Genomic DNA, 16625 nt, shown 5'->3' on the forward strand with positions numbered 1-16625 from the left:
TATTTTTATAATTCTAAGTGTACTTCTAAGTGCTTAGTTATAAGCACTTAATAAATAAAACTACTAATAATATTGCTAACATCAGTTTAATTTCCTAGCTGCTATGGAGAATAGGCTACAGTTCAAATAGAAAATATTAAATGTGTATTATATTTTAATATAATGTAATATATTATAACATATATACATGCATACACATCTATATTTATTTTATAACAGGTATTAGGCCTAACATGGACATTTTGGTATAAGAATTGTTTGAAAATGATAAAAACATTGTGACTTTCCTATTTTGGGAAGTTTTTGATTTGAGTCAGGCATTCTAATCATAGAATTCCTCTAATTCTCTAACAGAAAGTCTTTTGTCAATTTAGATAAATGATGAAACTCTACTTCTGTGCTTTTAACTTTCCTTTCAAAAGTTTTAACTACAGGTAGGTGTTAAAAGTATTGCTATAAGAATGACATTGTTTTTGCAAACTATTAAACATGCTATGTATACATGCTGTGATGGAAAAAATTTTTTGATCCTTTTAAGACATCACTCAAATTGTAATTGGTCATTCTAATTCATTTTGGCCAGCATGGGGAAGTTGACTTTTGCTTTTACTTTCTTTACATTCTGTATATACAGTCATATTACAAAATATATGATTTCTGACTTTCAACAGGTACATGAAAGATCACACACAGGAGATCGGCCATATCAGTGTGATCATCCAGGTTGTGGAAAAGCATTCGCAACAGGTAGGGGGTTAATTCTTTTTAAGTGGAAATTTTAATTAAAGATTTATAAATAATGGAAGCTTACTACTTTAGTGGTATGAAAGAAACATGCAAATCACTGAATTTCATAGCAAATTAAAGACAGATGGAATAAAAGATTTTAAATCATTCAATTTTTGTCAAGGTTATGGATTAAAAAGTCATGTCCGAACTCATACTGGAGAGAAGCCTTATAGATGTTCAGAAGAAAACTGCACAAAGTCATTCAAGACTTCAGGAGACCTGCAGAAACATATAAGAACCCATACAGGTATTTTGCATATTAATACAACTTTAATTTTTATAATGGGATATTTGGATATCATAAAACATTTCTTAAGCTCATCTACCTTTAACCAATCTGTTTTAAAGCCTAAAGCTTCAAATATATTGATTTACTGCATCTATTTAGGATAACTGCCATTTAATTCAGAAATTCTTATATCTAAATAAACAAATAGAGGGCTTAACTGTAAATTACTTTGAACATTTTGAAATTTAAAATAAAAACCTGAGTTCTGTAACACCTTGATCCACTTTATATAAAATGTTCAACAAAAGTACTTTTTTTTTCTATGTAACTTAGGAGCTTTGTTGCTACCAATAAACATTTCTAAATTCAAACAATACAGCAATTTAGTCATGTAAAGGCACAATCTAGAATAAAATGACAACATAACTGTTTAGTAATATTCAGTAGCAGCAATAACAATCATACCCTTTCTTAGTTAAAATAATATGCCTTTTTTTTTTACCAGCCACCTAAAATTCTGCATGCAGTTGGTTTCTTTGGTAGGATGTTTGTAGTTGGAAAGTACCAGAGTAAAAGTCCATTTCCGTTCACAAATCAGTTAAACCTGGAAACAAAAAAGAAAAAATGAAGCTCTTTAAATATTGATTATGTATGGCTAAGGTTGACAGCTTAGGTTAGCGAACTGTTTTATTTTCACCAATGATCATGTTTGCATAATCTTCATGAACAGGCCCACAAAGAAGACCTTGCAATAGACTTGTCTGTTGATTGCCAGTAGGATATACAGCTGATACAAAGTTGAAACTGTTGAAATGCAGTTTATGCCATAGGGACCTGGCCTAAAAGTATCCAAAAACTGCAGATTTGGTTTTGTACAATTTTATCAGTAATGGAACAAATAATAGCTTACAGTACCTTCTAATTGGCTGCTTTGCTTTTTAGCTTCAGTTAGCACATCACTAACTTCAGTCTGATCTTTGAGATGTGAATAATAAATGGACTTTGAACTCATCAACATATTGATGATGTTTCATTCTGAAGAATTATTTAAATTTTTCAAGCTATTAAACAGTGTAGAGTGAAAAAATACATTTTTAACATGTAAAAGGGACAGTTTTGTACAACTCAGCTTCTTCTGAGGATCCCTTTTCTACCCTAACCAATCTTCTTTTTCTCTATACATGCTTAGTATACACTACAGCATTTCTCTGTTTCTGATTTTGCCATATTTTCTTTAACAGTATTGACAGATTACCTCAGTTTTCCTGATTTTTATCTGCAAGTCCTATAATTCCAGTTCATTCTTTTTTTCTCTGTGCTATTCTGGAGCTCTTCACATCTGTTTATTCCTTCATTTCATTTGTTAGTCTCTTGTATATATACTCCATTCCTTCATTTGTCTCTCCTCCTCTGTGAGGCTTTTGTTACCTATATTCATAGTTTCCACACATCCATGAATTTCATACAGTAAATGAATATCAGGCAAAGGTGCAGTTGCTGATTTACTATCAAAGACTGAAAAAAATCGCTATCCAGTTCATTTCTCTACTTCCAGAAGAAGTGAAGTAATACAAATCTGTGCTGTAGAAACATTATTTTTATTTCTGTTGGATGTGGTTCAATATTAAATGTGGAGTCAGCCTATATACAATTGGTATTTGTAGTTTCTCAGCAAGAAAGCTATTAAAACTAACAATTTACACCCACAGTGGGGGTTTTTAACCATTGTGTTTTTTAACACAATATATATTCTCTAAGAGATAATCCTTAGTTATGCTTGTTATGTATTGGTAATATTTGTCTTTCAGGTATTAATACTAAAAGTATTTCATATAGGAATTGCTTTGTGGCAGCCTAAGAAAACAAACAAACCTTATCACATATATTCTGAATAATTATTTTTTCTTGTATGTTTCTAATGTAAGAACAAAGAATATATCCCCAGAAATACTGAGATCTAAATTGAAATTGAAAATCCCATAGAAGAACAAGACTGGAGTGTGTCTTTCTGTTAATTTATCTATTTTTAGGTTTTGTTTTAAACTTTATTACTATTTTTATAAATAACTCAAGGCAGTGAACAAACCTAACATTCTTCTCTCCTCCCATTTTTCCCAACACAACACCCTATGAGGTGATTTGGATGAGAGAGAATGAGTGGCCTAAAGCAGGGGTCTGCAAACTTGGCTCTTTTAAGACTTGTGGACTTCAACTCTGGGAATTGAAATCCACAAGTCTTAAAAGAGCCAAGTTTGCAGACCCCTGGCCTAAAGTCACCCACCTTCTTGCCTAAGGTGGGACTAGAATTCCCAGTCTCCAGGTTTCTAGCCTGGTGCCTTAGCCACTACACCAAATTGGCTCCATAGGTAGAGCTCAGCATCCTATTTCTCTCCTCTGCTTTTCAGCTTTAAATGTTTTCTCAAGGGAGACAGACTTCACATAAATTTAGCTTTACATTGCAATACACAGACTGAAATCTACAGTGGAAGAATCTATGAAACTATATAAATGTGTTTCCCTGTTAAAAGTCCAGTTTCTAAATTAAACATATTCTTATCTCTTGCCCTCAAAAAAAAATGAAGAATCAAATCAGGTTATGTAACATTCTTTCAGACATTCCATTCCTTCTGTTTAAACTAAAGACTGCCTTTAAAGAAAAGCTGTTGTTGGGTGTGTCTTAGCACACTTCAGCTCTTTTCTCCCTTGTAACGATATGATATAAAGCATCATGAAAGGATTATGGAAACTATGGCAATGTAATCTTGTAGTAAACACACTTCAAAACATACATCTTTCTGGCAGAAAACTGGCAGGCTTTTTAAAGTAAAAAATTGCAGTTTTTTTCTAGAAGGAAGCCAATAGTTGTCTTTCAGGGAAGTAATTTGAAGGATTTTTCCTATCTGGTATTTTATAATAGTAGAGGGGGGATTAATAAATATCTCAGTAATAGTCAGTAATACATTGAATTATAAAAATTGTGCTTTCACCCATCCCTCTTAGGCTTCTCTCTGTGGCATGACAGTATACAGAGACTCGACAGTTCTTAGCAAAAGCACTTGAGAAAGTGTCGCACAGCAGCATAAGGGTATGCTAGCAATATAACATTTGTTGTAGGGATTTAAGTACTGATCAGTACAGACATATTTATGGTAGTTGTATTTAAGTTAAACGGGGAAAAGATACTTTTTTCTTTATTACATAGGTGAGTTTAATACACATATGTTTTAGAGTGTTCTATTTACAGATGGATAATTGATACCCATTTGTTTAAACACAGCCAGTGCTACAATCCAGAGAACAAACATGTCACTGACAAAATATGCCCTTTCTTTCTCAAGCAGCCGTTTTTCATGCTGTCCAACAAACCATTTTTAACATTTTAATGACACATGAACTGTGTGTAAAAAACTGTATTACTAATATGGGTCCAAAGTTCAGTATTTGACTGGGAATGCATAAATTCAGAAGTTTAATGCTCTGGATTATGGTCTATTTCTAAGGAATTTTCTTTTTAATTTAAGGAGTAACTGAAATGGCAAACTTGCCAGCAGCAATTAAACCAGACTGTACACAATACATAATACCAAAAAGTACATAGTAACATTCAAAATCTTTGCCTCCAGGTTTTTTTCCATCCTGTCTCATTTGTATTTTAAAATATTTAGTCTTTCCTTTAGTGATGTTTTTATTGTTTTTGTGAATTATTCATATGCAGTATGAGTAGCTCATACCGTAGTAGCTCTTACCCACTATGTGTATATTGGCGTTTTAACCTTCAGAGAAATGAGAGGAATAAAACATCTAAATTTTCAACCTTCATTACAGTCACAGACTAACACAAAACCTATGTAAATATTGCCTTATTTGTATATAGAACTTTCTCTAGCTGCATCTTTGACTTAAGCTAGTAATGGTATTGAATCTACAAAATTTCTCCAAACTTTAGGCATAATTCATTGATATGAATTATTAAAGAAAAAAGATGAAAATATTAAATATTAATGCCTGAGGATCAGTACAGTTTGTTTATCCAAAATAAATGAAGCAAAATGAAGCAAAAGATAAATTCAGTGATGGTTCTTCAGTATATTTTAGACCTCATAATTTTGTACAAGGCAGCATTAGAAATTTATTTAACATACCAGAAAACTATAATCTATTTTATTCAAAATAGTAAAAAAAAAGGTGGAGAGATTTATTTATTAACATATTTAGTGCCAAATGTGTATAAATAAATATGCTTTTTAAAAAGTATTCTAATTTTTTTATCTCAATTTTTTAGGTGAAAGACCCTTCAAGTGTCCCTTTGAAGGATGTGGTAGGTCATTTACAACATCTAACATCAGAAAGGTTCATATCAGGACACATACAGGGGAAAGACCATATTATTGTACAGAGCCAGGATGTGGAAGGGCATTTGCAAGTGCAACTAACTATAAGAATCATGTGAGAATACATACAGGTATGGTATTTGATATATTTTGTTTATAGTTCATGATTTTTTTTACTTTCCAGTTTTATTTGAGGGATAATTTTAGGTCTTTTGGGAAAATAAGAAACAATTCATTCTGCTCTTAACAAAGTGGAACTTGAAATATTCAATAATAATCAGAGAAAATGGAATTTAAAATAACGTGAATGCAACTTTAGAACAGAATTTCTCAAACTGTCATTGAAAGTAAGGTTGTAAAACAGCTGAAAATATGGATATTCATCTTTGCATTTGATATCTAATCATTCATTCTGATAAAGTAGTTCTAGATTGGAGTCTTAACAAAATAACAAGGTCAGGATCTATGGCTTGTGTTAATCATAATTCATTGGTTTTAAAGATGACATATATTTTTATCTTTTAGGATTGTAAAATAAAAATAGGAATAATCTACTTTGAATTGCAGAATTGGAATCCCAATACTATGTGTCATCTTATCTACTTTCTTTCTTGAGAAACTGTGGCTGATACATAGTGTGGTAAAGTTTCCCAAAGTAAATACTATTTTTTTCTTCTTTCGATATTTATTAGCACAGGAAGGCATTGCCACTGATGGACTCAGAGTCTTTTTCTTTCAGATGAAAGTGATTGGCATCCTTCTAAACAATTATACTTTGGGTCTCATTATTTATTAAATAATGAGCTCATAATTCTCCATTTGAATTCTCTATTTTTTTAACATGTCTGGAATTCAATAATTCATATACTTTTCCAAAAAATTGAGATGTTATATGTAAATAGTGAGATCAGATGTTTTGTATTATATGTACTTAAAGGAAAAACACTGTAATATATGTACATTTCCAATTATTATGCTTTATAAGCATCTAATTTTGTAAAAATAAAATGATTCCTTGTGATTTTCTAGAATATTTATGGTGCTAGAGAAATCTCGGAAAAAGGCAATTTCAGGTGCCTATCAGCAATGGAGGGTGAGGGATGGGAAGTGACTGTTTCTGGTGGGCGTTGGTCCACAAAATGATCATGATTACTAGCACAGGTAGTCCTCAATTTACAACAGTTCATTTAGTGATCGTTCAAAGTTACACAGCATTGAAAAAAGTGACTTATGACCCTTTTTTTTACACTTATGACCATCATGGCATCACATGATCAAAATTCAGACACTTGGCAACTGATTCACATTTATGATGGTCTCAGGATCATGCAGTCTTCTGACAAGCGAAGTTAATGTGGAATCCAGATTCACTTAACCAATCATAACAGCTGCAGTGATTCACTTAACTTTGACAAGAAAGGTCATAAAATGTGGCAAAATTCACTTAACAAATGTCTCAGCAACAGAAATTTTGGGCTCAGTTATGGTCATAACTCGAGGACTACTTGTAGTTGGATAGCATTTGAAAAGTAAGATAAGAAAAAGGTCCAAGGGAAGGAATGGTGGAAGAAAGAAAACTTTAGTGGACAAAGGTTGGTGGAAGGATTGGCTTAGAGGACAAAGAAAGTGCTTAGAAGAAATCTGCAAAAGTAAGGAAATGGCAGGGAGGACAGAAGACAGACAAGTGAAAAGAGAATGAAAATTGATGATTGACTTGAAATATTGTAACAAAGAAACCAATATACTGAAGTTGTTATTTTTAACATAAATGTCAGTGATATGTAATATCTGAAAATGACTATTACTTATGGTGGTATGGGATTGCCAGACATTGCAACCTATTCAGTGACCTTCATTGCTTGTCTCTTCTTTTGGTTAGGGGAGAAGCCTTATGTATGTACAGTCCCTGGCTGTGATAAACGTTTTACCGAATATTCCAGTTTATATAAACATCATGTGGTACATACGCATTCTAAACCTTACAACTGTAATCACTGTGGAAAAACATATAAACAGATTTCTACTCTTGCAATGCACAAGCGAACAGCACACAATGATACTGAGCCAATAGAGGAAGAACAAGAAGCTTTTTTTGAGCCACCTCCAGGTATCAGTTAATTAGTGTAACTCTTAATTTTTCTCTCATGTTAACTGTAAGAATGGTTTTTGTTCCTTACCTCTTGCAAATAGTTCATTATATTTTAAGTTCTTAAACATCAGATGTTTTCTATGATGTCCATTTCTTTGTGTTTTAAAATTATTTGTAAACAACTTGCCATTCACAGTTAATTACTACAAACATAGTTAAGTTTCTCTGAAAGTAATCAGTCTCAGAGAAGATATAAATGTAAAAAATCATACAGAATGTGCTGTAGAAATTTCTGAGATTGCACCATTAGAAGAGGCCATCCATCAGCCTGGGGTGAGGTATCGTCAATAATTTAATGATATCCAGTTATATATACATTCTCTTGATTGAATTATTGTACAGGCAGTCCTTGACTTACAATGACAATTGGGAGTGGAATTTCTATCACTAAGTGGTGCAGTCATAAAGTGCGACCACATCGCTTAGTAATGGCAATCCCTATAGTAGACAAAATTTCATAAAATAGAATATCTTTCTTCTTTGGAATATCTAATAAATAAGTACAAAGTTCTCCTTCTCACAAAAGATTCTCCAATATGACTTTTAACACAAATATGTCAACATTGTCCATTTCCATTTCGATTTGAAGTGGGGATCAAAAACTTATTTTCTTGGGGGTTGTAGAATTACTTGCAAATATTCTTTCGATTGCATTGGGGGACCTGTAATTAAATCATCTTCATAGTAAGCACTGTTGGGGTCGGATTTATATTGCAAAATTATAGTTAAGTCCTTTGTATTGTCAAATACTTGTACAGTAACCTCAGAGATTTGATATCTTTCTGCAGTTGATTGCATCTCTGGGTTTCTTGTTTTCTTCTAATCACTTGAGTAATTTGTTTCTCTCTCTCTTCTTTCATAGCATCTTTGATCTATGACATATTTGATCTATAATGACATGTTTGATCTATAATGCAAACCGTTTTGTTTAAATATTCCTCCAAAATAATTCTGCCTATTCAAATCTGAATAGTCAGAAGGTACCTACTAAAAGGTTATTGCTATCAAGAGGTGGGATGGGAGAGGACCTGATAGCAAGTATTCTCTGTGGTAATTTTCCTCTTATAGAAGAGTTTGACCCGCAAGACAATATTAGCCCCTACCTTTGTGACTAGTAAAAACCTGGCATATTTGGAAGGCCTTAGGGGACTGCTTGTAGAACACCATGATAATTTTAATAAACTAATAAAATACAGTTTAACTGATTGGCACTTAGTTGGGAGACTATAAGAACTAAGCTCTAGGGAAGTTGAAAAAATACTTAGAAAGCTGCCAGTGTAAATGCGGACCGTGTCCATTTGTTGCCAAAATCCCAACATGTATCTTTCCATGTAGTCAGGGATTGAGCTCAATGTAAAAGAATTCTTACCTTTTTAAAGTGCAAATTAAACTCATATTCCTTTAAATAGGTCAAGGTGAAGATGTTCTCAAAGGATCTCAAATAACATATGTAACGGGTGTTGAAGGAGAAGATGTAGTTTCACAAGTTGCTACTGTGACTCAAACTGGGCTGAGTCAGCAGGTGGCACTTATTTCTCAAGATGGAACTCAGCATGTAAGTATCTGCTATAATGGAGATAGCCTTCAAAATAACTTTAAATAAATTGTTCCTGATTTTTTTACAGATGTCATTAAAATTGGTTTCCAGTACACTAATAACGTTAGGAACACATCATACATTAACTTAAAAAAAGAACTGCAATACTGTGGAAACCATCTAAGACTTAAAACAGAGTGTAGTAAGTTTACTTTAAAAGTTCCAGTTCTAGTTTTTTATGTCTGACTTCTGCTTAAGGTTATAAACCTTGCTGATCTTTAATTTTTTTATTAGCTTATTTAGTTACTATAAAGATACATTAATATATCCCAGGATGAAATCTTATATAAACAAATTATGCTCAACCCAATGCTGTTAAATAAATGATTATATACTATTTCAGGTTAATATATCTCAGGCTGACATGCAGGCCATTGGAAATACTATTACTATGGTAACACAAGATGGCACTACCATCACAGTCCCTGCACATGATGCAGTTATTTCTTCTGCAGGAACACATTCTGTTGCAATGGTCACTGCGGAAGGCACAGAAGGACAACAGGTAAATTGCTTCTAAATATATAGGGGAAAACAAACAATTGAGGCTTTCTAAATAAATGTGTTGACAACAGATTTCCTAGCCACTAGCATGGCATTTGATTTAATTTGATTGATTAATTAATAGAACCTCCTTACTCTGAGTGGGGTGAATAATAACAGCAATAACCAATAAAACCACAGGATAAAATAGAAAAGCATAGTTCAGAACAACATACAAACGTGTTGGAGAAAAAAAACCTCAGCATAAAATGTTTTTTAAAAAATATTTTTATTGCTTTAAAAATAATAGAAAAATAAAAATAAAAGGAACAAAGATACACACATTGTCAAAAATATATAGCAATTCTCTAAAAATAAGAAGAAAATACAACAGAAAAAATAAATTGCAGATAATACATTAGGTAAATACATATAGGCTTTGCTTGTTATTGTTTACTATTGTAACAATAAAAAGCTTAACAATATTACAGGATTTATAATATAGTTATAGCCAATCTAGTTAAGCCTGGGATAATACATGCAATAGGAAGTGAATTAAAAAAGAGCTCAGTACAACAGAAGTCCAATTTTTTTTACTGTTCTATGTATTAATTTACTTTGGCACCATCATTGAACTTTGTAAATTGTTTAAAGTCAGATTGAAGCTGCAGGGAATGTTAGCACTAAATAAATCAACATACTTTGTAACTGCCATTTATTTCTGTGCCCAAAGACCAGAAGGAAGAATTATTTATAGTTTAATGCATAGTATATCTTAGCATATTGTGTAAATTATTTTACTGATTTGCAAATATTCATTCTTTACTATTGGTTCTAGAATATGTGTTGAAGGAGGTATTATTCATATGTCTTTCTTTATGTCCTAATATAGTATTTTTAAAATACTAAGACTGATCGGTGACTTTAAAAACTAAAAAAGAATTAATTATTTTTAGATTTCAGTATTTCAGGTTTTTTCTCTGTGCTTTTTATTAAGGTTGCCATTGTGGCTCAGGATTTAGCAGCTTTTCATAGTGCTTCACCAGAAATTGGACATCAGCAACATGGACATCATTTAGTCAGTGCAGAATCTAGACCTGTTACTTTGCTGGCAACATCCAATGGAACACAAATTGCAGTGCAGGTAATTTTGATACATAATATTCATTGGGAATATTTTATTAATAATATATGGATTGAATCCAGGGTAGAATTTCACAAACTGGAGAATCTGCAGACCTAGAAAGACCACAGACAAATTCTATCTCTCTGCATCCTTTTATGCTCTCCACAATCTGCTTGTGGAGATTTATTGATTTTTTGGAACACCGCAGGAAGTAATTTTGAGAGCCTTAGAGAAGAGAGAATCAGTAATCACTTATTTCAATTCTGGTCTTTTTTCTTATACAAATCCCGCCTTAGCCAAGAATGCCGGCTGGGTAACCTTAGGCCAGTCATTCTCCCTCAGTCCAACCCCCATCACAGGGAGGTTGTTATGAGGAAAAAGACGAGGAGGAAGGAGTATTAGGTATGTTCACTGCCTTGAGCTATTTGTAAAAATAATAAAGGTGGGATACAAATAAATATAAATATAACCCAGTAACCTTCATTGGATCCAATAATCTGCTTTAATTTTGCAGAACCACAGATCTGGATCATCTTATATGTATGTACAACTGATTTTAAAGTAAAAATAATTTTTAAAAATAGTTATTGTATCCATGAAATATGCTATATTTCATTATGCTATATATGCTTTGTGGCGAAGGTTGTAGAGAGTGTGGTTGCATGGCAACTTCTCCAGTACCTGGATGAAGCTGTCTATCTAGACCCGTTCCAGTCCGGCTTCCGGTCCGGTCACAGTACGGAGACAGCTTTGGTCGCGTTGGTCGATGACCTCTGGAGGGCCAGGGATAGGGGTTGTTCCTCTGCCCTGGTCCTATTAGATCTCTCAGCGGCTTTCGATACCATCGACCATGGTATCTTGCTGCACCGGTTGGAGGGTTTGGGAGTGGGAGGCACCGTTTATCGGTGGTTCTCCTCCTATCTCTCCGACCGGTTGCAGACAGTGTTGACAGGGGGGCAGATGTCGACCGCGAGGCGCCTTACTTGTGGGGTGCCTCAGGGGTCGATTCTCTCGCCCCTCCTGTTCAACATCTACATGAAGCCGCTGGGTGAGGTCATCAGTGGTTTCGGGGTGAGTTATCATCTGTACGCTGATGATACGCAGCTGTACTTTTCCACCCCGGACCACCCCAACGAAGCTGTCGAAGTGCTGTCCCGGTGTCTGGAAGCCGTACGGGTCTGGATGGGGAGAAACAGACTCAAGCTCAATCCCTCCAAGACGGAGTGGCTGTGGATGCCGGCACCCCGGTACAGTCAGCTGCAGCCGCAGCTGGCTGTGGGGGGGCGAGTTATTGGCCCCAACGGAGAGGGTGCGCAACTTGGGTGTCCTCTTGGATGGGCGGCTGTCGTTTGACGATCATTTGGCGGCCGTTTCCAAGAGGGCCTTCCACCAAGTATGCTTGGTACGCCAGTTGCGCCCCTTCCTTGACCGGGATGCCTTATGCACTCATGCCCTTGTCACTTCCCGCTTGGATTATTGCAATGCTTACTACATGGGGCTGCCCTTGAAGTGCACCCGGAGGCTGCAGCTAGTCCAGAATGCAGCTGCGCGGGTAATAGTGGGAGCAACTCGTTGCTCCCATGTAACACCAATCCTGCGCAGTTTGCACTGGCTCCCTGTGGTCTTTCGGGTGCGCTTTAAGATTTTGGTTACCACCTTTAAAGCGCTCCATGGCTTAGGACCCTGGTACTTACGGGACCGCCTGCTGTTACCTTTTGCCTCCCACCGACCCGTACGCTCACACAGAGAGGGCCTTCTCAGGGTGCCGTCCGCCAAGCAATGTCGGTTGGCGGCCCCCAGGGGAAGGGCCTTCTCTGTTGGAGCTCCTACGCTTTGGAATGAACTTCCCCCTGGTTTACGTCAAGTGCCTGATCTTCGGACTTTTCGCCGTGAGCTGAAAACGCACCTATTTATTCAAGTGGGACTGGATTAAAATTTTATTGGGGTTATATATATTTTAAGGTTTTTAAATTGTTTTAAATTTTCCGCCACCTTATAATATGTTCTTTTTTAATCTCTTTTAATGTGTATATAGTGATTTTTACTTGGCTGTACACCGCCCTGAGTCCTTCGGGAGAAGGGCGGTATAAAAATCGAATAAAATAAATAAATAAAAATATAAATTGCTTTTTTCAGTACAAATGATTGTTACATTCTCTATACACACTATAATTTCAACCATTTATTATATAGTAATTATTTTTGAAAAGGCTGATCAGTTCTGTATTATCAGTTTCTGATCCATTGTAATTCATGCTTAGAAGAAGCAATTTCAGCAGAACGAGCAGAATCCAGAAACAAGTACCTCAAAGAAGTTCCTATGTTTCAAAAAGAAATCACTTGAAATTATGTATGTGGGCTCAAAAAAAATATGACAAATTATTACCATTATACATACATAAGTAATATTGGTACACATTTAAACACTTTAGAAAAATATGCTAAAATGCTTTTAGAATGCTTATTTTAAGCTATTTTTTGTTTGTTTCAGCTTGGAGAACAGCAGTCTTTGGAAGAAGCAATTCGAATAGCTTCCAGAATACAACAAGGTGAAACACCAGGAATTGATGATTAACTCATAACTTGGCTAAAAGAACAATAGAATTCTATTTTATTTTTGTTCAACAAAAGTCTATGCCAGGTGAAAACCATAAAATGTTTTTCCCTCACTAATGCTGTGCATATACTTTACGCAACAGTGAAGAACATTTAAAGTGTATAATGTTTATGTATATGAACTTTGGGAATACTGAATTCCATCTCTTAAGATTCATTATTCTCTACCCAGGACAAAGAATTAGGTTTTGTATTAAATTCACTTGCTTATATTCCAAACCAGACTAAAGACAAGCAACAGTCACAGAAGAAATGCTGGAATTAGTTTTAAAGTCATACAAAATCAATGAAGGCATTATTGAAGATTTCAGCTCTTTAAATCATAACAGCAATCATCATTCAAAAATCTTTTGGAAGCACGAATTTAATTGTTTCTTATATGCAGTTTTGAATTTTGAAACCTTTGTAAATATTCCATTTTAATTGTGGTTCATACACATGTTGAACATTTATCATTTTTAGTTTCCTCTCCTGTCTCACTGATTGTAAATACAGACAATTGCCAGAATTACTATTATATTGTCTTTGAATTGGATTATGTATAAAATGAAACCTTTGGTTGTTCAATATTAAAGGAATTAAAACTGGTGTTTCTACTTACTTGCCTACCAGCATGTTATATATCAGAAAATTTCTCTTTATCTTTGTTTAGTCATTTGGAGTACATACATATAAGTTCTAAGTAAAAGGAAGAAAAATGAGATGATATTGCTTATGCTGTGTCCCCTCTATTATCTTATTTATAGTTTGTGTAACATGAGTGATTGCAAGATCAGAAGTCTTCACTCTTATCCATATGATTTAAAACCTTGATTTTTCAGAATCTAAATCGGTGGCCTCCAATCTTTTTGAGCATCAGGGACTGGTTCTGTGGAGGGAGGTTTTTCCACAGACCAAAGGGGCATGGTTTCATGTGTTACTTGTATGCTGCGGATGCGGCTTTTCTTATTTGTGTGGACTGGTTTCTGGCATGCCACAGACCAGTACCAGTCCAGAGACCAGGGGTTGGGGACTCCTGATCTAAATTATGCAAACAGGCACTTTTCAACAGTCACCTTTAAAGAGTAACAAGAACAAAGAGTGAAGCAAGTGTTCTTATTTCTATTTTAATTCATTGCATCTGTGCTTGGGAGCAACTGTAGAGAACTCAAAATATGGATTCTTACATAACAAATTGACACAACACAGTTACAAGAGAGGAAGCATCAGTTTCATAGAAAGGTTTCAAAAAGTACAAAAAAAATTGTGAAAGATAAATAAGGAAATCCCTAGTGATTGTGAATGCTTAGTATGTTGGAGCAATACACTATAGTAAATATATTAGAAAAGGTATAGTGGCTAACTAGAATACTAAACTGGAGTATTGCACTCTATAATATTTTTGCTGTTCACCCCATATATTATTTAACTTGAAATCAACAACTTGAAATAGGTTAAGAGAGAATGGTTAGCTAGTTTGAATGATTGTGATTAGTTAAGTATCAAGTAACCTAAATTTCTGACCTCATAATCTCAGTCAACTTGCTGGAAAAAACATAAAACCTACCCTGTTTCCTCCAAAATAAGACATCCCCTGATAATAAGACCAATCTGGCTTTTGAGTGCATGGCAATAAGGCCAAGCACTTAGTTCAGGGATCTAAAAATATAAGACAGGGTTCTTATTTTTGGGGAAACAGTAGTTATTAAAAACATTCAATTTTTTTAGAAATATATATAATGAAAAAAAGGACTAGGGAGACATGATAGCAGTGTTCTAATATCTCAGGGGTTGCCACAAAGAAGAGGGAGTCAAACTATTCTCCAAAGCACCTGAGGGTAGAACAAGAAGCAATGGGTGGAAACTAATCAAGGAGAGAAGCAACTTAGAACTAAGGAGAGATTTCCTGACACTTAGAACAATTAATCAGTGGAACAACTTGCCTGCAGAAGTTGTAAATGCTCCAACACTGGAAATTTTAAAGAAAATGTTGGATAACCATCTGTCTGAGATGGCGTAGGGTTTCCTGCCTGGGCAGGGGGTTGGACTACAAGACCTCCAAGGTCCCTTCCAACTCTGCTGTTGTTGTTGTTGTTGTTATTATTAGGATATCCAAAGACAGGTTTTTCTATTGTGACGTGTAGACTTTTAAAAATCAATAGTTATGAGGTTCATCAAAGCTATATATTATGGCATAAACTTGTAAAGCAGGATGTATTTTACCAGACACATTGGGGGAGGGGAATGGGGAAATTTTCAGAAACTAAAAATACAGATAGTTTTTACTTAGCAACCATCCTGGACAGCAACTATTTCAATTGCAGCAGTACTGAAAAAGTAACTTATATGACTGATTCCTGCATTTATAACTTCTGCAATATCTGTTATGTGTTTGCGATTACAATTGGTTAATACATGTCCTATTTAAAATCAAGCTCTTGCAATCATGTAATTTTTCACTAAGTGACCATTTTAATGACCACATTTGCCAGTCCCAATTACAGTAAGTAAATGAGGACTACCAGTACTATCATTTCCCAAATTAAATGTAAACCTTAATCCCAAATGGAAGTGGAGCAGTATAGAACAGTTGTCATAGCAAAACAGACACCTCTAACAGATATACCTGATTAAAAATCCTCTGCAAAAGTACTATTATGTAATTTGGGAGCTCTGGTGCCCTGCCAATGATGTCACTGGCAACCATGAAAAAATCTGGGAAACAAGTAAAAAAAAACTAGCTGAATTTCATGCAGTTGCAGGGGCAGACTCTGCCACTGTAAATTAAAGCAGCAGAAAATGTTGGCCACCACATTTTTTAAAAAATAATGTATCTGATAGTTTCTTGGGCCTTTTTATTGATGCTCTTTTATCTGTTAAAACATTAAAAGGTATTGGGATTAAATGACCAAGACAAATTTTGAGACTAAGATTTAAGGTTTAAAACACAACAATTGTTTAACTTGGCACAGAAATAGTCTCTATATTTTAACTATCTCTTACAGTTGATGTTTTCTAATCTCATGAAAGAATGAGCAATTATTCCCATAACTGAGTTTTGACTTTATAATTTTTCTGGAAAAGGTGCCATGTTAGTTTAAGGAATTTCTCCTACATAGCTCTTTTAGAAAGAGGTTATAACTGCATGATTCTTAAAATATTTCATATAATCTAAGGTTTTTTAAAGCAACTTCATTGTTTTTCAATATTTTTATCTGACAAAAAAGTACCAAATATGGTTTAGAGTGCTTATTTTTAAATGGATTTTCTGTTTTGCTGATAGAAAAGACTACAAAACAAATGACTGTAGAGGCATCAAAAGATAA

The 16625-nt window shown here is 34.4% G+C and overlaps 1 protein-coding gene across 7 annotated transcripts in view; it reads left to right on the top strand.

Moving 5' to 3' along the window:
• The window catches only part of ZNF143 (zinc finger protein 143), a 30795-nt gene extending 16869 nt beyond the window's left edge, over positions 1 to 13926 (top strand). For 5 of the 7 annotated variants that reach the window (XM_058159697.1, XM_058159706.1, XM_058159668.1 and 2 more), the window contains 8 exons: positions 672 to 747; positions 911 to 1036; positions 5301 to 5480; positions 7229 to 7456; positions 8908 to 9053; positions 9439 to 9600; positions 10576 to 10722; positions 13196 to 13926. In XM_058159697.1, the coding sequence (XP_058015680.1) occupies positions 672 to 747; positions 911 to 1036; positions 5301 to 5480; positions 7229 to 7456; positions 8908 to 9053; positions 9439 to 9600; positions 10576 to 10722; positions 13196 to 13279 (1149 nt within the window). In that variant the 3' untranslated portion in view covers positions 13280 to 13926. The remainder of the gene's footprint in view (positions 1 to 671; positions 748 to 910; positions 1037 to 5300; positions 5481 to 7228; positions 7457 to 8907; positions 9054 to 9438; positions 9601 to 10575; positions 10723 to 13195) is intronic. The other 2 variants (XM_058159716.1, XM_058159724.1) reach the window with 2 other exon arrangements.
• The last annotated feature ends 2699 nt before the right edge of the window (positions 13927 to 16625 follow it).

Source organism: Ahaetulla prasina, chromosome 1, assembly GCF_028640845.1.
Source record: "Ahaetulla prasina isolate Xishuangbanna chromosome 1, ASM2864084v1, whole genome shotgun sequence".
NCBI lineage: Eukaryota > Metazoa > Chordata > Lepidosauria > Squamata > Colubridae > Ahaetulla > Ahaetulla prasina.